Source organism: Podarcis bocagei (genome assembly GCF_964188305.1).
Source record: "Podarcis bocagei genome assembly, chromosome: 1".
In the NCBI taxonomy this organism is placed as follows: domain Eukaryota; kingdom Metazoa; phylum Chordata; class Lepidosauria; order Squamata; family Lacertidae; genus Podarcis; species Podarcis bocagei.
The window spans coordinates 83,694,422-83,715,858 of NC_138125.1; the positions used below are offsets into that span (position 1 = coordinate 83,694,422).

The window sequence follows — 21,437 nt, forward strand, 5'->3', positions numbered from 1 at the left end:
TAAGAATGTTAATTTGTATAAGGACAATTATGAAAAATGTTGGTCAGAGATTAAAAAAGATCTAGAAATATGGTCAAATCTGAAACTGTCAATGTTAGGCCGAATTGCAGTAATTAAAATGAATGTATTGCCTAGAATGTTATTTTTGTTTCAGACCTTGCAGATTCTTGATAAGATGGAATGTTTTAAGAGGTGGCACAAAGACATTTCGAAATTTGTCTGGCAGGGCAAAAAGCCCCGAATTAAATTTAAAATACTGACTGACGCTAAAGAAAGAGGGGGTTTTGCCCTGCCGGACTTAAAATTGTACTATGAGGCAGCAGCGTTTTGCTGGCTGAAAGAATGGATGCTCCTCGAGAATACAGACATCTTGGATCTGGAAGGCTTCAATAATGCTTTTGGTTGGCATGCATATCTTTGGTATGACAAGGTTAACAGTACCTTTAAAAATCATATTGTTAGAAAAGCATTATTTAATGTCTGGATAAGATACAAAGACTTATTGGAAAATAAAACCCCTAGATGGGTGTCACCAGTGGAGGCTAAAGCAGTGAAGAAACTCAATATGGAGGTCGGATGGCCGAAGTATTGGGAAATTTTAGAACAGGATGGAGACAAGGTTAAACTACAAAGTCAGGAGAAACTGAAGCACAAAGTAGAAAATTGGTTTCAATATCGCCAAATAATGGAAATTTTTAAACAGGATAGGAAAATCGGTTTCCAAGTGGAGAAATCAAAACTAGAGACCGAACTGCTAGAACCCAATACTAAGAATTTATCTAGAATGTATAACTTGCTGTTGAAATGGAACACACAGGATGAAACAGTTAAATCTGCTATGATTAAGTGGGCGCAGGATGTTGGACACAACATTATGTCAGATGACTGGGAATGGTTATGGAACACCGGTATCAAATTTACGGCATGTAATGCCGTAAAGGAAAACATTATGAAAATGGTATACAGGTGGTACATGACCCCAGTCAAGCTGGCAAAAATCTATCATTTGCCCGATAATAAATGTTGGAAATGTAAAGAGACTGAAGGTACTTTTTACCACCTTTGGTGGACATGCCCGAAGATAAAGGCCTTCTGGGAAATGATCTATAATGAAATGAAAAAGGTACTTAAATGTACATTTTCTAAAAAACCAGAGGCCTTTCTCTTGGGCATTGTCGGCCAATTGGTGACAAAGAAAGATAGAAATTTCTTTATGTATGCCACAACAGCAGCAAGAATACTCATCGCAAAGTACTGGAAGACACAAGATTTACCTACTCTGGAAGAATGGCAGATGAAAGTGATGGACTACATGACACTGGCTGAGATGACAGGCAGAATCCGTGACCAACGTAAAGAGATGGTGGAAGAAGAATGGAAAAAATTTAAGAGCTATCTTAAGGACTACTATAAACTCAACGAATGTTAAAATGTTGTGGTTACTAGAAGTAACAGGGTACAGGGATACAAGGTTAGATAATAAAGGAGGACTAAGATGACAGAGATTAGAAAGTAACAACTGGGAGTTGCTAGTTCAAATATGGACACCGGGATGCAGAGAGGGGGGGTATGGGGAAGTCCAAGAAAAGAGGTTTATGAAAATATCTTTGAAAGTATTTTGTATGTTTGTTTTGTTTTGTGTTTGTTTGTTCTTTTTAAAAAATGCTGTAAAACCAATAAAAATTTATTAAAAAAAAAAATTTTTTACTTAACTATGCATTTTCATGCACTTTTTACTCTACATTTTTGTACACATTACTTAGCTGGAAAACTCCTTTGCGGAATTCAAAGAAGGTGAATTTCAAAGGATGGCTGCATTTTGGTTTGCACATTGTTCCACACAAAGCGTGAATTTTGAAAGTTTGCCTTTAAACACAAACTGAATCGAATTTCTCCCCCAACCCGAGTAAACAATGTTGGCTTTCGCATGGCTGAAATGTAGGTCGCTGTATGAAGACAAGATTCACATCTGCTGCCTCGCCCATTTTTAACTCTGCCTCTGCGCTCAACGCTGGCATGAGACCCCTGGAAAATTGCCCATGAGAAATATGGCATCTGGACTGAACAGGTTCTCCATTCTGCTGTATGCAGTAAACAAAATAGTGCTGCGGCTGACATGCATTCTGCTGCCTTTCACGTCTGGTGAAACAGGTATTTGTACTTGGCTCAGCTAGAAGTCACCACTTGTGAGAAGTCAAACAAAAATTAAACCCTTTCCCTTCAGGAATATACCTAGGCCATAATCAACCTTACCCTGTTTTTCCCCAGAACAATTGACAAGACAAGAAAGAGAAAAATTCCAGAGAATGTAACAGGAAACAAGAACAGAAAGAAATCAATATATAGAGCTTAGTGCACACAGTCACAGAACTAGCGTAGGGCATGACAACGTAGCTAGTATTACAGGAAATTTTTGACTTAGTTAGCATTTAAAGGCGAACTTAATGAATTTACATGTCCCAAAACAAAATGCAAGCCAAGACACAGCAATCCTTTCAAAATTCACACTTCAAATTTTGCAGAGCAGTTTTCCAGACAAGTAACGTGTACGAAAAGGATTATACTAAGGTAAAGTGTGCATATAAATGCCTGTGCATTAGCTAAAATAACATTTAAAATGTGACTATTCGGCAGAATTGCATACAAACGTGTACATTAGGAAAAAACCAGGGGGAAACCCCATGAAATGGTGATGCATTTTTCTGAGGGCTTTTAAAAATAAATCCACAAACTGTTATGGAAATGCAGAGAACTGAATTTAAGTTTAGGAGAATGAGAAACTTAGAGAAACAGAATGACAGACTCTCCCTGCCCTTATTGTAGTCTTAGACTGGGAACTGGGAACCAGAAAGACCCGGGTGCACATCTCATCTCAGTCCATCAGTGAATAAATTAACTAAGCCACGCCCTCATGGCCTCAGCGCCCCCCACATATGCTTCAGTGCTAAAAGTCACATGGTCATGTTACCCCCACGCCCTGAGGGCTCCCATATGATGGTATGAATAGGTCCTTAGACTGGGGGCATTGTTCTGCAAAACAGAAGAGCTTCTAGTTTGCCACAACAAAAGAATGCCACTTACATTTCTTCACCAGTTTTTTGTAGGCTGGGGGAACACAGAAAAAGAGGAGGGCAGCTGTGAGGACAAGACCCAGCAGGATTCCCAAGACGGTCTCAGTATTGGACACCCTGGGCTTGGAAACTTGGTCAGGAGAGAGAAGTTGAGATTACATATTATTTCATCCCTAGAGGAAGCTCGTCCTCAGATAAATGTTACTGCCTCTGACACATAACAGCAAAACCAGCTGCACCCTTCCATTCACCGGATTGTGCTCATCTTTTAATCTCATCGTCCATACTAAACCTGTAAATCTTCCAAAATTCATTCGTACTATGCTACAGAAAACTCATACATAGGCTGTGTCTACAGCACACGTCTAAAGCACATCCCCTTGTCTCAAGAATCCTGGGAACTGTTGTTTGTTAAGGATGCTGGGAATTGCAGCTCTGTAGATTCCCAGGATTCTTTTTGTGTGTGAGGGGTGTGTGTGTGTGTGTGTGCAGCCTAAGTCAATTTTCAGCTTTCAACCTTCACTACAAACAGCATTCAAATATTATTTACCAACCTTGGTGTTCAGGGTAGGAACAGAGTTGTAAAGAAAATGACTGGTATACAGTCATACCTCGGGTTGAAGTAGCTTCAGGTTAAGCATTTTTGGGTTGCGCTCCGTGGCGACCCGGAAGTAATGGAGCACGTTACTTCTGGGTTTTGCCACTTGCGCATGCGCAGAACCGGCAACCCGCGACCTGCGCAGGTTGCATTTGCTTCAGGATGTGAACGGGGCTCCGGAACAGATCCCGTTCGCATCCAGAGGTACCACTGTACTTCAAATCTCACTTTCAGAGAGCCCAGGAAATTGCGAGCCATTCTACATTTAATCAACTAATCAACCAACCACATGAAATAAGGTGGGAAAATGTGGTTGTGGAATTCTGGACTGCACTCCTTCAGACTGCAGTGGGGGCTGGAGCCATATTTGGGAATGTCCCCCTATGTAAAAACATGTAAAAAGTTAATAAACAACAGATATTAAACTAATGTATCATAGCAAAAAGCTTAGCCCTAGTGTTCAAGTTGACTATAGTTATTTTATCTAATTAAAAAAAAATTATATACCACTTGATTACATTAAAGCCATTATGTGATTTACCCAAAAAAATGCATGGAGCTTATTATTAATTGTAAAATGAGGGAATTTAGTATTCTAAAAAAAAAATTACTATCCTGTACTTGCAGTCTGCTAGAATCCAGAATTCTACAACTTCAGCTGATTACAGTTGTGTATAAAATGTATATACCCCGCCCCCGCAATGCTAAGATGGAATTCCATATAATCCAAATGAGGAAAGCAGAGCATAGGTGTGCTCTTCTAGTCAGCCTTGCCCACCTGAGCATTTAACCAAGGTTATCAAGCACCCTTGTGTCTTGTCGAGACAGCCCAAGCTAAGGTTCCTTTGCTCACACTGCACCGCCGACCAGTGGGCAGGCAATGGATTCCTCCACGCCAGGTCCTTAAGTCCAACTGAAGTGTCACACTTCGCTCCTTGGCAATCCCTGGGTGCTAACCCACTCCACCAGCTTTGCAAAGCCAGGCAAACCATTTCCCAGCGACCTCCAAACTTCAGCTCCGTAGTCCCAGAGCATAAAGAGGTCCCATCTTCTAGCCGTATCCGTGGAGTATCTGTAAGAGAAAGACAGCAGGGAAGTGAGTGTAAGTGAGTGTGTGGCAGTACAGTGGTCAACTGCATGAGCTGAAAGCGTCTGGCTTGAATGTGAACTTTATCCCTGAACTCAATGGTGGCTGGTGCCATTGGGACTGCTAGGGTGGGAGGCAGGGAGGTCAACCCCAGGTGAAGCCAGAGCCAATGACAGGCAGAGTCCATTCTAGTTTTGTCCCCATCCATCTCCCTGCTGTGTTCTACCAAAGCAATACTGAGACTTAAGGAAGAGGAAGCTGACAGGCAATATTAGGCTTACTTCACCATTGGCTGTATTGTTTTATTTGCCTGAAATAAGACCCAGAAGGATGTCTCCAAACAGGGTGGATGGGTAAGGGAAATGGCATATCACCCTGCATGGCATCATCTCTGATAATACCCATGGTATGGAAAACATGAGTTCACATACTTTCAAGGGCTCTAGTAGCTTTACAAGAAAGATCTTGCGGTCAGGTCATGGTTGATAGTTCAAAAAAGCAAAAACTAGGAAAGCGATGGGAAATAACAGTCAGCATGATGATAACGTTATATAAGTAGATAGCAAGGGATGCTGAATAAAGGACACTGCAAAAGTGGGGAAGGTGCAGCGAAAGACAACCAAAATGATGAATGGTGGGAGCATTCACCTTACAAGGAGAAGCTCAAGTGTCACTGCTTTTGCGTTTGGAGGGGGAAATTACATAGGCTGTAAACTTATATACATTTACCTGGAACAAAGCCCCATTGAAAGTGGGATTGTCCCCTGAGTAAACATGTATACGATAATGACAATGAGAACATTTAGGATGCTGATATTATAAGTATGCATAATGGGGGAAATTGGATGGAGAAGGGCTTTTCTTCCTTATGATACTTGAACTTTGGGTCATCCAATTAAACTGACTGGCAGCTAGTTCAGGACAGATAAAAGAAAGCAGTCCTTCACACAACACATCATTAATGTATGGAATCTACCGCTACCTAATACAGCTACGCTATCTAGTTTAGATGGTTTTAAAGGGGATTAGACCAAGGCATGGAAGAGAGGTCTATTGACAGTTATTAGACAGGAAAACTAATTTTTTAAACCACAATTATGATTTCTGTAACTTTGATCACTTGCAGCAGAATCAATAAAGAGTTGGGGGATTTGTGCTTTTTAGTTTTCTTACCAGTGGGTTTTAAGGAGGTCACGAAAGGTGCTGTTGTTGGCTGTGATGCTGTTGAGGTTTCCATGGGATCTGAAATGATCAATGCAACCAAAGGGATGAGAAGAAAAAAGAGCTATAGTTTTTTAGAGAAGGGTCGCACAGGGGGAATGGGGAGTGAGTTTATCCAGTATTGCTACAGGCAAGAGCCAAGAGCAGCCTTCTATAGATAGGTTTCCCCTTTGGTTCAAACTGAACCACATGTGAAAACTTGCAGAGTGAGTTTTTCAGAGCTTGTGCCAGCACGGAAAAAAGGTGAAACTTGTACTGGACTGTGCTAAATTCTATGTAAGGTGGCCAGGTAGGCATGGCCAAAAATGTGGATTTGTATCACTGATAAAAGAGGACACCAATCTGCATAAAATTTGCATATAAGTGTATAGATGCAAAATTATGAACATTTACTAAAATTTAAAATAGAAATACACAGTATTTTTCCGTGTATAAGACTAGGTTTTTTTTACACAAAAAAAAAGGTTTAAAATTGGGGCTCGTCTTATACACAGATAGTGCTGAGGGGTGTTTTCTTAATTTGGAGTCCATAAAAATATATGGTGGCGTCTTATACACGGAAAAATACAGTAAAAGGGAGGAAGGCACAAGGTGCCTTGTTGGCCTGCTCAGGGGGCTGATCAGGTCTTAGTAACTGTTGGCTAGCAACTTGATGGCTCCTGATCTCCCTTGTTAAATCAGACTTGGACTGGACAGCCCACAAGTGGATGATATTTTTAAATAGAGGACTGTTCCCTGACAGCCTTTCAAAGCAGAGGACCTTCCTCTATAGAGTAGCCCCCCAGTATGTAAATTGTACTGCGGTAAGCCGTGTTCATATTTAGAGGCAGGTCCATCTGCCTTCTGGGGGAGCGTGGGAAGAAGAACTATTGTTGTTGTTTAGGGCTGCTACACAACCAGACATAACCAGGATTTCAAAGGCAGAAATGACGTCTGGGAGGGTTTTTCGAAATGCGGTGCTTAGGGTTTTGTCTAAAAAAAAGCTCAACAACTCTTTTCAGGGTGTCCTGGTTTTTACTTTTAGAAATATGGCAACCCTACTGTTGTTCAGATGGCTGACTGCATTTAGTGGCTTTAGATCTCAAATGTGTCTCTATCATAAAACAGTTTACATTCAAGTAGAAGGTTAGTCTGCTCTTAGCGGAAGCCAGAGAACAGCTCTGAATCTCTAGTACAATGGGAAGGCGCTTCCAAAACACCCCCCCCCCCACTGCTCTTCTATGTCACACTTGTTTTGCCCAAAGAGAGAATGCAAGCAGGAAGGAGTGTTTTAACTACCTTGACAAACCAAGGCCAAATGGGAAGTGCAGTTGGATTCTTGCTGGGCGCAGTCCTTCAGGGCTGTCTCGTTTCCCTGGCAGCCCAACACGAGTGCCTCTTGTTTCTGCGGTTCTTCGGCAAACGGCCGCAGCAGTCCAAAGGGAAAACCGCAGCCAAGCTTTTTACAGGCAAGGTCTGCATTCTGCTGTGTCCAACCTGTGCTACAAATGCTCTTCCATTTGCCTGTGAGATAAATCTCCAACAACCCAGAACACTTGGAGCTGGTACCGCTGAGCCTCACAGCCCATTCTGTTGGGGAAAGACTAAGATACTGAAGACATCCAGGCAAAACCACTGAACATAGCATCACCCCCTGCACCATTCTCCCTCCCCTTGGGGTGGCTGATCAATTTTGCTTCCAGGCAGCAGTTTATTGTGGGCTCATACGATAAGGTTACCAGACGTCCCTATTTCTCGGGGACAGTCCCCGGATTTACAAATCAGTCCCCATACAAAATCCATTGATGTTGAAAAATGTCCCCGGATTCATTGAAAAAAATCTGGTAACCTTATCACATGAGCAAGTTTAGCACAGCAACAACATCTTCATCAAAATGCTATTTTGTCCGGTATTATTTCCCTGTGCAATCCAGTTTTACCGCTTCCATGGAAAATACAAAATTTTAGAAAAAACATACCAGTGGAAACAGTAAATCCAGATTAAATTGTGGTGATGGGGAGGTATGGGATGGCATTATGATGAAGATGCCATGTGGATGCTGCCCAAAATTAGAATGCATGCCTTGCCTTTGACACCTGAAATATATACACACTTGTATTCAATGTGGCGCTGTATCATTCATTGCATAAGTAGAACAGTTTCCGCATGTCCAACAGGACTTTCCCCCTCTTGCCCACCCCTGTTCCCTTCCTAAATCTGTTATGGGGTTTCTCCTAACCCTCTGGAACAGATTTGAGGACAGTGCAGGGCACACACTGGGAAAGGGGAGGAAAGTCCTATGCAAGATGAAATACCCTATTATTTTGATGGTACCGTATTTTTCGCCCTATAAGACGCACTTTTTCCCCTCCAAAAATGAAGGGGAAATGTGGGTGCGTCTTATGGGGCGAATGCAGGCTTTCGCTGAAGCCTGGAGAGCGAGAGCCGTAGGTGCGCACCGACCCCTCTCGCTCTCCAGGCTTCGCGGACCTCTCCTCAAGCAGCGGGAACGTTCCCGCTGCTTGGGGAGAGTTGCCGGCATCCCGAAGCCTGCAAGCGCTGATCCCAGCACGTGCAGGCTTCGCGGATCTCTCCCCAAGCAGCGGGAACGTTCCCACTGCTTGGGGAGAGTTGCAGGCATCCCGAAGCCTGCGCGCGCTGATCCCAACACGCGCAGGCTTCGCGGATCTCTCCCCAAGCAGCGGGAACGTTCCCACTGCTTGGGGAGAGTTGCAGGCATCCCGAAGCCTGCGCGCGCTGATCCCAGCACGCGCAGGCTTCGCGGATCTCTCCCCAAGCAGCGGGAACGTTCCCACTGCTTGGGGAGAGTTGCAGGAATCCCGAAGCCTGCAAGCGCTGATCCCAGCACGTGCAGGCTTCGCGGATCTCTCCCCAAGCAGCGGGAACGTTCCCACTGCTTGGGGAGAGTTGCAGGCATCCCGAAGCCTGCCCGCGCTGATCCCAGCACGTGCAGGCTTCGCGGATCTCTCCCCAAGCAGCGGGAACGTTCCCACTGCTTGGGGAGAGTTGCAGGCATCCCGAAGCCTGCAAGCGCTGATCCCAGCACGCGCAGGCTTCGCGGATCTCTCCCCAAGCAGCGGGAACGTTCCCACTGCTTGGGGAGAGTTGCAGGCATCCCGAAGCCTGCCCGCGCTGATCCCAGCACGTGCAGGCTTCGCGGATCTCTCCCCAAGCAGCGGGAACGTTCCCACTGCTTGGGGAGAGTTGCAGGCATCCCGAAGCCTGCAAGCGCTGATCCCAGCACGTGCAGGCTTCGCGGATCTCTCCCCAAGCAGCGGGAACGTTCCCACTGCTTGGGGAGAGTTGCAGGCATCCCGAAGCCTGCCCGCGCTGATCCCAGCACGTGCAGGCTTCGCGGATCTCTCCCCAAGCAGCGGGAACGTTCCCACTGCTTGGGGAGAGTTGCAGGCATCCCGAAGCCTGCAAGCGCTGATCCCAGCACGTGCAGGCTTCGCGGATCTCTCCCCAAGCAGCGGGAACGTTCCCACTGCTTGGGGAGAGTTGCAGGCATCCCGAAGCCTGCAAGCGCTGATCCCAGCACGTGCAGGCTTCGCGGATCTCTCCTCAAGCAGCGGGAACCACCGCTGGGCTCCCACGGCTTGCAGAGAGCTGCCTGTTTGGGGGCTGGGGTCGGGGGAAGCTCGGGCTGCCCCAGCCCCGCGCCTGGGGGGAAAATAATTTTTTCCCTTTATTTCCCCCCCAAAAAACTAGGTGCGTCTTATGGGCCGGAGCGTCTTATGGGGCGCAAAATACGGTAAATTGTTTTAACTGTTTTCCGTATTTACATTGGTGTCATGCGCCCTGGGACCTTATGGTGAAAGGCAGATAAGAAACCTAATTCTGATAGTTATTCATAATAATAGCAAAAATAACAATAATATTTAGCAGCACTGAGTCCACAATACACTGCCATGTTGAAGCAAAGACTTATGTCTCATGATCATGGCTTAACTCCCCCACACTGAAATAAATGCGACTTAAATGTGCTTAATTTTGGAGGCGTTGTGCCCTTTCTTATGAAGAAACATGGAAACTAAATATCAGTTGGGACATGGCACAGCATAAGGCAGAAATTGACCTAGCTATGCACCATCTTTACAGGTATAAATCATGAAAATAGAATCCATGTGGTGAAGCAGAATCCTATGCCTGTCTACTCACAAATGCGTTTCACTTTGTTCGATTGAATAAGAAGTACTGACCTTTAGGGCTTTCACTTTGTCCATCATCACAAGTGACCACTGCAAATAAAGGAACAAAGTACGGTAAAAACCAACCAACCAGCCATAAAGTGGGGCAGAATCCCATAAGCTGTGTGTGAGTGCAAAGCAGATGGGAGAATTTCCAGATTCATCGCCCACCAGGTGCATACGCCCACACCACATGGCACACGGCTCTTGAGAATCTTTCTACAGCTTTTTCGAGACGTGCTGAAGGAACTGAAATGAGAAAGGGCCCCTAGAAAAGCCCCCGCCCCAACACACTGAACACCACAAGGTCCTTGGGATTTTGGTGGAACAGGCATCCCCCCACTTGTGTGTGATTGACTTACGCACCACCACATCTACGCAAGCGATGGGAAATAAATAATTCCATTCTTAACCTGAAATGGCAGAAGAGAGCTGGAAAGCCCTCATAAGTCACGAGGAGATCCTTCCCAGAGCCTGAAGAGGATGTCAGTGAGCTAGAAAAAGAAAAGACTCCAAGGGTTCCAAAATGGCAGCCGGGAGCTCTCGCTGCTACCACGCTATGCTATAGGGTGGGAAGCTTATGTACTGCAGTGGGCTCCCGTCGCACATTTCGCTTACGTGCGTGGAGACCTGGAACGTAACCCCCATGTAAGTGGGGAGTTGCCTGTACATAGCGACATGTTCTATGTCAGAGTCTGCTATGTTTATGTTACCCAATAGTATTGTATCTAGCTCGCCCATCCCTGATGCTCACCATGAAAATCCTCTTACACCAACTATCAGCTGCCAGTCAGCAAAATGCAAATAAAGAAGGGGGTGAAATCATATGCCCCCTGTGAGTCTGCTGGTGCCCCTTGGCTGCGTTTTGATATGTGAGGGAGTAAAGCCATTCCTTCTGTGTTACACCATGCTAGCTACCAGAGGCCTACAGAGGAAAGGCTTAGAGCAGATCTTGTTGAATCCGGGTTGCAGTGAGAACATAAAACTGACGTTGTCCAAAATAATAATTTACACTGCAAATGCTTTTCACCCTCCTCTTACCTCGAGCTCGTTAAGAAAACCTGTTCAGGTAAATGAATATGGTAAAGAGGTACAGTGGTACCTCAGGTTACATATGCTTCAGGTTATAGACTCCGCTAACCCAGAAATAGTACCTCGGGTTAAGAACTTTGCTTCAGGATGAGAACAGAAATAATGCTCTGGCGGCGCAGCAGCAGCAGCGGGAGGCCCCATTAGCTAAAGTGGTGCTTCAGATTAAGAACAGTTTCAGGTTAAGAACGGACCTCCAGAACGAATTAAGTTCTTAACCTGAGGTACCACTGTATTTGCAGATGCTGACGGGAGGGCACCAGCAACTGCAGGCCTTCCCAGTTCTTCCTTCTGCCACACACCGTTTCCTGCACTATCTTAATGAGCCCGCTTCCTTCACGTGGGAAGGGGGACACGCGCCATTGCCAGTGCAGAAGGAAGATTTAGTTGCTAGTCCAGTCTGCTTTTGTAAGTAGAATGGGGAAGGCAGGGGAGGGAGAGATCTTGTCATTTGCCTCAGGCAGCAAAATGTATTGGGCCAGCCCTGAACGCCATTGAAGAGTCTGGTTGATGTAATATGACCAGGGCTTTCCCCCCCCAGCTGGAACTCACTGCAACTCAATTCTGGGACCTCTGAGGTGGACACCATTGCCATTCTAAGAGAATGAGGGAGGTGCTCATGGTGAGTTCCGGCACTTCTTTTTCTAGAAAAACAGCACTGAATAGGACTATTTCTACACACCACTTTCTTGAGCATAATGAATATCTGAGTATTGTAAATATGGAAGAAATAGATGCCTGAAATGCAATGACAGCAGTAGCAGCAACAACACATTTTGACAAATGTAGTTTTTACATGGGAATTGCAGACTTGATGAAAGCCACTTTAAGCATAATGTGTAAAAATGCCCTGAGTCTATAAGGTAGATGAGCTGTGCTTGAAAACCATAAAACCCACTGGGAAAGCCCATCCACAGGCTCCTTTGACATTAATGAGGAAAGTGCAAAAGAACAAATTTATGTTGTTCCTATTCATTCCAAATGAACATGTGCAGGAGATATTCCTTACAAATGCAAATTAGGCCCTTTGTCTCCTTCTGATTACCACACCAATTACCATCTTTTCTTACTGTTCTCAGAAGAACAATTTGATTAAGCGGAATTTTGATGTACACCGAGAGTAGTGAATAATAATTAAAGATACGGGTTAAGGGCTCAAGTTAGATTTCTGCTGAGCTCAGTGGAGCTGTCCCGATTTGTACCAAGGGAATTTTCTCTCCCCGTTAGACCTGACAATTAAGCATGAAACATAATTACACCTCTACTTTTAACCACCTGGCTTTTCCCCTCCATTTATAAAAACACAAATCCATGCAACCATTTCGGCAAGGATTGTACTCGCATGAACGTATCCAATATGTTTTACATTTTCACATCTGTAGGTGCATGCAACAAACATGTTTGCAAGGTTTAACTCTAGCTCCCTGGCAATTGTGCATGTGCTGGCATGGCTTTGCAGCTCCATGTATCAAGCAGGACCCTAGGCAGGTACTGAACCTCACTGCCTCCTGCATCTGCCATCAAGTGTCTACTGATATTCTGAACGGGCGATGATCTCGGCACCATCCAGGCTTTGTTTATGGCATTGTTTTAAACAGCCAGTTGCATGGAAGCTCATTGCATGAATGTGATTTGTGCATATGTGTGTGCATGTGTTATGTAGTTAGCTGCCACAGGGAAGCTTCAGCAGCATCAGGATCATGCAGGGTAGGGCGAGGAAGTTTAACCCTTTCTCTCACTGCTGTGGTCCTTGGCAAAATTTGCCTCTCCGAAGCTGCTATTTGCATTTCAAGGGAAGCTCCAATTGGCATCCTTGGAGGCTTTCCTTGAAATGCAGACAACACCTTAGGAGTGGCAATTTTGGAAAGAGAAAGAGTCAGACTTTCTCTCTCCAGCCTCTAGGGATGAGAGGCTGCTCAGCCTTCCTATTAGCTGCTATTTGTAGAACAAACAAACAAACAAGCAAGCATTAATTACATTAACAAATCAAGGCCATCTCCTGTTTAGCCTGCAGGCACCCCAGCTTGCCTCTTTCCCCTCAGCCGGTATCCACATTACTTCTTACTAGGGAAGGGCAAAACTGTTAATTTCAGTTTCTTGAACTTTCTCATTTTTTCCAATCTCAAATTCAGTTCTTCATATTTCCCCATCAATTTGCATTGATGTCTGCATGAAAATTCACGAGAAATCATGCCCATTTCTCCCGGCATACACATTTTCACATTAAACTTTGCCTAATATACACACTTTTACAAAGCAAGTTCCTCTAATATAATGCATTTTTATTGTTATTTCCCCTTTTATCCACACTTTACCATAGTGATATGCATTTGTATACATATTACTTGGCTGGGCAGCTGAATTGCAAAATTCAGAGAAGCGCAAATTTTGAAGGATGGCAGAGGTTTGGTTAGCACAAATTTGGTAGTTTCACCTCTAAATGTGAACTGAATTGAATTTATCTCACATTCCTAATTGTTCATTATGCATTTATTCTCTGGCCGCACCCGCACTGAAGCAACTCAGAGTGACAGCATGAAACAATCCTGACAGAATCATTAGAGTTAGCCTGAAATAATGACAGCAGCCACTGAAGTGAAATTCACCGCAGAGATCCAAGTTCCTGATGGATCATTTAACTTCATTTTTAATTTTCAAAGCAGCCACAGGAGCCTCCAATTTTTATCAAAGCAGCGGTTTAACCCTTTCTGTGCCTGTAGCATTTCTCTCAAACTAAATGCCTCCTCCCGCAGAGCTGATGTTAACTGGGATGTGCGGGGATATAGGTACCTAAGGGCAGCATTTTGATCAGGGAGCCAACTTGGATGAAAGTGTTAAACACACCTCCCATTCCCTCTGCTGCCTTGAAATTAAAAATAAAAATAAACTAGAAGATCTAATCTGGAACCCTCTGCACATCACTTCAGCTTTGACTCTGAGTGGGAATTTGAACATACCTTTCCCTCCACCCGAATCCAATTATATTATCCCCTCCACTGAGTAGTGCTGCATCACACTTTTATACAGAAGACCCATTTTTGGCAGGCACACCAATGCCGTAATATTGCTACGTCCAGCAAATTTGTAATTTCTGGATAATATTCAAATATGTGTGCCTTCTTGGAGCCCTTGATGGGTCCAGGGCTCTCTTGTAAACAGGGACAAGAAAGATGGAAATGTATGACTGGAGGGGAAATGTGCTCCATATTATAGGTTTAGGTTGGGTTGAGGGAGTCTAGATGGACTGAAACTCTGGGCATACCAGGATTACAGCTGGGAACCATACACACTGATTTCAGTGCATCTGGTCCTCAAATTAATATTTATGGTGGCTGTTCTACACACACTTACCCAGAAACCCCGTTACTTCTGAGCAGATACCCAAAAGTTTGTTCTGTGAGTGGATATGCATTGAGGTGGGCTAAAAAAAACCCAAAAAAACTAGAGCGTCCCTCCCTCCCAAAAATAGCAAAGCTTTTAGCATATAGTGGACAGGAACCCCAATTTAGGTCATGGACATGATGCTGGGGGTGGGGTGGGGATTTAAACATTTCCCCCCTGCACTTTCCCAACCAGAAACCCCCTCCCACGGGCCCGGCAGGGGATAACAGTCCCGTCCCCCCATGAGGCACATAGCAACTGGGGGCAGGATTTTAATTGGGGAAACGCCACAGGAGACGAAAGGTTATCCTGCACCTCCCGCAGCACCATAGTCTTGATCCAAATTGCGGGTCTCATGACTCCTATTCATCACCTGAAACCCTGCGAGAGAGAGTGTCTCCACATGACCTGTTTATTGAGCATTAATCCTGATTGGTTTGCTAAGAGGTTAGATGACCATTGGTTAATTAATGATCATTAATTTGGATTTCTTTTGATGAATCTGTCAAATTCAGTTTCTCTCATTTTCCCGGTCTTAAGTTCTCCACATTTCCCCATCTGTTTGCATTTTTTAAAATAAAGCCTTCAAGAAAGTTTGTTAGCATTTTAGTGCCTATTTTTCCTAAAATACACATTTTTGTATACAGTTCCGCTTGCAAGGCAATTCCCCTACCCTTATATAATACATTCTTGTATGTTATTTTCACTAATATACACATTTCTATGCAAACTATACCCCAAAATATTCATCCTTGTACACATTATGCATTGTAGAATTCAGAGAACTGTGGATTTTGAAGAATGGCTATGGTTCAGTTTGTGTATTATTTAGGAAAGTGCGAATTCGGCAGATTTGCCTGTGAATGCAAACTGAATTGAAATGCTCCCTCTTTGCTAACACCCGCCCTCTCTCACACACTTTTCTTCACCAGCCTCCTGAGTTTCAAATACATCCTCCCAAAGCCACTGTTTCATAAAAAAGGGAAAAAATAACTGTCCAGAGAACCAGGTAAAGTATCTATAGAGGCTGAGCACTCACTTGCTGTGTGCTGCATCATACAGGCAGCCTTTTACAAAAGCCAGGGTGGGGGCCATGACAAAACAGTTGAGATATTTTAGTCTAGCCACCTTTTCCCCTGTAAGAATATCCTTCCAGTTTGAAGAGTTTTACAAACCTTTGCTTTTTATTCTTTGTTATAAAGAATATTCAGCCAGCTTGGACTTGAAAGACAAGACCTGCAAACATTTGGGAAATGAAATAAATAAAATGATGCATTTTCAGAGTGTCACATGCACCTTTGTGGTGGGGATGGGGGAGGTACACCTTTCCTATTTGCTTTTAGTAGTTATTTGTTTACAGCTATATCCAACAGCGCCAGAAGTGCTGACTTTTTAAAAATAAACAACAACAACAAGAAAATGAAAGGAACTTTATCAAAACATGCTTGGAAAGAAACTAGATTTAAGTCATAATGCTTAGCTCCCATTTACTTTTAATCATCACATATCAGGGCCGGCCCACCTATGTGGCAAGACGAGGCGGTCACCTCAGGCGGCAAGATGCAGAGGGGCAGCTGATCCAAGGAATGCATCATTGGCTGCCACTGCTGTGGTGGCAGCAACAGCTGTGGCATGCTCCTTGGAGGCCGAATCTGCCACCCCCTTGGCAGCCCCTCTCTCAATGCCTCCTCTACAGCACCATCTTGGCAAATAGGAGGTATTTCTGATCTCCCCCCCACCCATGTTCCTGATGTAGATCTTTATTACCCCGCTTGTTCCTGATGTGGATCTTCACTCAGCCATTCTTCCCTGGTCAGGGATGGGCAGTGAGAATGCCATTTTGTGATTCGCCTCAAGGGGCCAAATATCTTGGGCAGGCCCTGTCACATATACATTGGTACCTCGGGCTACAGACACTTCAGGTTACAGATGCATCAGTTACAGACTCTGCTAACCCAGAAATAGGACCTCGGGTTAAGAACTTTGCTTCAGGATGAGAACAGAAATCACGCAGCGGCGGTGCTGTGGCAGTGGGAGGCCCCATTAGCTAAAGTGGTACCTCAGGTTAAGAACAGTTTCAGATTAAGAACGGACCTCCAGAACAAATTAAGTTCTTAACCTGAGGTACCACTGTATGACACTTTCAACACGCAAAACGTTTAACGTTCCTTATGACATTCAACATCTTTTTAAACCGCCCTGTGAGGGTGATCGTTTTCATTCTCCTTTTACATTTGGAGAGTTGAGGCTGAGACAAAGTGGCTTGTCTAGAGCTGGTCAGTGATCCAAGAACAAGCAGCCAAGTTAATCCATCTCCCGAGGTCAAATGCCAACATGCTGTGCCCTGAATCATTCTGAATTACCCATGCAGAGTACCCCACAGGGCCCTGAAATAATTGTGCATTGTGTGAACATCCTCTTAATTGCTGTAAATAACAAGGGCACAATACTATGATGTCCACTGTCACTTGAAAACAAAAGCCAGACTCGTATCTCTTAAATGTGATTTCTCGTATTATGCACCATTATTGCCTAAAACCCCCCAGAATGGTACCTTAACACAAGCTCAGTCATTCCTGGAGACTCTCAGGTTATTATGACTATTATGATTAAATTTATTACCTGTCCTTCTCTGGCAGGTCCCAGGGCAGGCTGCAACAATTTAAAATTCAGAACTAAAAACAATCAGAGCAAATTACAGTTGATTCCCAGTTAATCATTGGACATTTTACCTGATTGCAACTAGGGTCCTCTCCAAACTGTCACTGTTTTATGGAAGGGTTTCAATCATGTATCAGCAAATTTAGGTTTTTGCAGTTAAAGTAGACTAAAGTGCTGTGGTGCTGCAACCCCATACCTTCCAATATTTCTCTGATGAAAACAGGGACGTCCTAATCAATAACAATAACAATGACAATTTTACTATTTATACCCCGTCCATCTGACTGTGTTACCCCAGCCACTCTGAACGGCTTCCAACATTTATAAGACAAACAACACATTAAAAAACTTCCCTATATAGGGCTCCCTTTAGATGTCTTCTAAAGATTGTACAGTTACTTATCTCCTTGGCTTGGAGGTCGCATAACTCCATACCCTCCAATGAAAATAGGAATGTCCTACCATACCCACCAACATGTCTCTAATGAAAATAGGGACATCTTTAGGAAAAGGGGGACATTTCAGGATCAAATCAGAAACTGGGACAGCTTCTGTAAATCCGGGACTGTCCCAGGAAAATAGGGGTACTTGGAGGATCTGCAAACCCACTTTTTAAAACAGACTTTTCACGGTAAGGATATTGTGTGACAATGCACAAGAAAGTGTGGGATAACAATCGATTGGTGGGAAGTCACGTAACCTCTGAGCAAACCACTCAGAATGAATACTCAGTAAACAGCAATGACTTCTGTGCAAGCTTACTGCAAGCAAATGAAGCTAAATGTTCAATAAACAACTCATCTGGAGGCACCACAGAACACAAACCTCAAAACATATATTTATCTAGAGAAACCTTCACTGGGAAAAATTTATTATCTTCCACTATTAATGCCTTGGCATGGGTGACATCTATCATTATCATCAGATAATATTTTCAGGTTATATATATATTCTATGCACCGCATGTTACAAGGGATACTGTGGGACAGGGACCGCTAGCCTGGTAGTGTGAAATAAACATTATGTAAAGTAAAGTAAATGTACTAAATAGCGGTAGGCCACGACAAATTTATACAAATACATAAACATTGCATAGTAATGCAGAATTACAGCACCGTTGGTATGCTCAGCACAATTTAGAATCTGCAAGCATCCATATATGCTCTCCAATGCAATCTCTCCCATTTTAAACAATTCGAGGTGAACTGATTTTGTCCCCTGAACTTGATTTTCCAGTGGCAGCCTACTATCAGCCATCCATCTATCTTCAACATCCAGGTAATACTTCTTTATTACATTGATCAATCTATCTATATCTTTACTCGTAGCTAGAAGAAATGGCATTGTATTGCACTAAAATAAAGCAACAATCTTCTGCTAGCATTGACAGTCCCCCTTGATAATATAAAGTTCACTATCTCTAGTTAAATGAAAACATAACAAGGGTAGACAGATAAAAAGAGCTTTGATCGTGTTCAGGCACAATGGAGAAGGGAGCAGCAGAAGGAAGGTTTGAAGTTCAGAATGAACCAATTGCTGGTCCAAATGATGAGCAATAGTTCCACCATCAGACTTCTACCCAAGCTGCTAATTCAGATGTAGCAATGCTTAGAGCCTCCTGCCCCACAATCACAGTCAGTGGCGTAGCATGGGTTGTCAGCACCCGGGGCAAGGCAAGTAATTTGCGCCCCCTAACCTGTGGATTTGCGCCCCCTAACCCGTGGATTTGCGCCCCCTAACCCGAACCCCCAGATGTTGCGCCCGGTGCAGCCGGCCCCCCCTGCACCCCCCACGCTACGCCACTGATCACAGTGGAAGTGCATTTGCATTAACCTCACTTGCTAAAGTGGAGTGACATCTGCTCTTATTTAGGATCCTGGGCTTGGTTTGAAATGCTTTGCTTTTCTCCTAGAAAACAGGTTGGTTTGCATCTGAGCACATTTTGCCCTCAGATACATAAGATATGGGGTTTATTTCCTTTTTTTATTTATGAAATTATTGCTCTGACTCAATAGAGGAGGCAGTTGAGACAATCAGTGCTAAGAAATATTAAATCAGGGGTCAGCAAGCTTTTTCAGCAGGGGGCTGGTCCCTCAGACCTTGTGGGGGCCGGACTATATTTTGAAAAAAAACCAAACGAACGAATTCCTATGTCCCACAAAAAACCCAGAGATGCATTTTAAATAAAAACACACATTCTACTCATGTAAAAACACCAGGCAGGGCCCACAAATAACCCAGAGACGCATTTTAAATAAAAGGGCATATTCTACTCATGTAAAAACATGCTGATTCCCGGACCGTCCGCGAGCCGGATTTAGAAGGTGATAGGGCCGGCCCCAACCCCCGGGCCTTAGTTTGCCTACCCATGTATTAAGTAATATATAGTGGGTGCATCATCTCAGTTCTGCAGGATCAAAGCCATTGCCACTAACAGCAGTTCTAGACCTTGCTGCACGGTTGTAGCAAAATGCAATAACAAAAAGAAAGCACCATTAAGACTCGTCTGAAAAAGCCTAGAATAAAAGGTAAGAAGAGCATGAGACTCCTAATCTCAGGATTGTGAGTTCAAGCTCTATGTTGAGCAAAATATTCCTATATTGCAGGGGGTTGGACTAGATGACCCTCGTGGTCCCATCCAATTCTATGATTCTAAGATTCTAAGTAGCTGTATTAATACAAGTGGTGATGAGCATTGAGAGCAAGCAAGAACAAGCAATATCAGTTTGAAAGGTTTGTGCTGATTTGGCCCCAGGTCTAAACTAGTACCGGGAAAATGAGATGTAATCGAGCTGAGAATCTGTCTGCCTGCTGACAATAAAGATTCATAAAAGCAGAGATATATTTGGGGTGAGTTACACTGCCCCACCATGCCCTTATATTGAAGTCTCTTTCAGCAGCTGCTTAGATAATAAGCAGTTTATATAACATCAGTTAAGAAAATACATTTTGACAGTAAAAATAGATAAAAGAATAAGTAGCAATTCAGTCTCAAAAATTTGTTAAGCGTGCAGGTAATGCACCTCAATACAGCAACCTAAAAGCCCAAATGGAAAGTCTTCAATAATCTTCCATAAACTGTGAGGGGATTTGCCAGGTACTCTACTCTAAGGAGCGAGTGTCAAAGAAAGGAACACCCCCACACAGAGAAAGCCCACCGTCCATCTGACCTTGACCATAATTACATGAACGAAGGAACACATTATAGAGAAAGCTCTGGAGATTGCAGTGCATGGGGGAGAACATATGGGAGAATGTTCCTTCAGATAATCTGGGCCTAGGCCATTATTAGCATTGGCATCCACTGGCCGCCTTTACCCAGCTAGCCCGTTTGTTGACAGATGCTCTGTTGATCAGGGACAGTTGAATGCCCCTCCAAGGGTTGTGACATTTCTGAATGCACTCCAGAAGCAAGAGAGCTACATCAAAACACTTATAATTTCTACAGGCCTTTCCCCAAAATGCTTCATGCACAAACTCAAAAATCCTGTATTATTATTATCATCATTTATAAAGATTCTGGAGAGGCGGGGGGAATGGATTGTGGCTTGTTTAAAGCCAACCAGTGAGTTTACAATTCTGCTGAGTTTTGAACCATTCCTTCCACGGAACAGCCTTTGATAGCACTACTCACCCCACATCCCCACCAACGTCAATGGGACAAAGGCTAGAAGATGATTGAATTTCATCGGCACGTTCCTCCTCATCCGACAATATACAGGCAGCACTTTCGTGTTCCTGCCCTGATGCTTCTCTGCTACCTGCTCTAGGCAAAGGGAGGGGTTGGGGAGGAAGGCAGTGTACTTTCTCCCCGTCCTGATGTGGTTTTTCTGCGTCATGTCTCAGCTGCTTAAACTGTGCTTTCTGTACCAGTCTTCTCTCTTTATCCTTCAGAGACCTAGAGCTGCTCCCCAGCCTCCCCAGAATCTTTATAAATCTTTATAAAACACCTGGCCACAAAAAATACAACAATAATACTAATAATAATCCCCACTTGCTTCTGCATAGAATTGGGTGATCTGTCAATTTCAGTTTCTCTCGGTTTCTCCTTTTTTCAGCATTACGTCTCCACATTTCCGTATCCGTTTGCGATACTTTTAAAATTCCCCCTAAGATGCACTTTCTTCGCATGCAGTTT

At 43.9% G+C, this 21,437-nt stretch overlaps 1 protein-coding gene across 3 annotated transcripts in view; it reads right to left on the reverse strand.

The window, feature by feature from the left end:
- CD5 (CD5 molecule) overlaps positions 1 to 21,153 on the reverse strand; it is a 31,910-nt gene extending 10,757 nt beyond the window's left edge. Inside the window, exons 1-6 of one of the 3 annotated variants that reach the window (XM_081200870.1) lie at positions 20,934 to 21,153; positions 10,181 to 10,219; positions 7,256 to 7,546; positions 5,930 to 5,998; positions 4,523 to 4,741; positions 3,082 to 3,201 (exon numbers count right to left, since the gene is read on the reverse strand). In XM_081200870.1, the coding sequence (XP_081056996.1) occupies positions 3,082 to 3,201; positions 4,523 to 4,741; positions 5,930 to 5,998; positions 7,256 to 7,546; positions 10,181 to 10,219; positions 20,934 to 21,138 (943 nt within the window). In that variant the 5' untranslated portion in view covers positions 21,139 to 21,153. Of the gene's footprint in view, positions 1 to 3,081; positions 3,202 to 4,447; positions 4,742 to 5,929; positions 5,999 to 7,255; positions 7,547 to 10,180; positions 10,220 to 20,933 lie in introns of all 3 variants that reach the window. The other 2 variants (XM_081200868.1, XM_081200869.1) reach the window with 2 other exon arrangements.
- Positions 21,154 to 21,437: the final 284 nt, after the last annotated feature.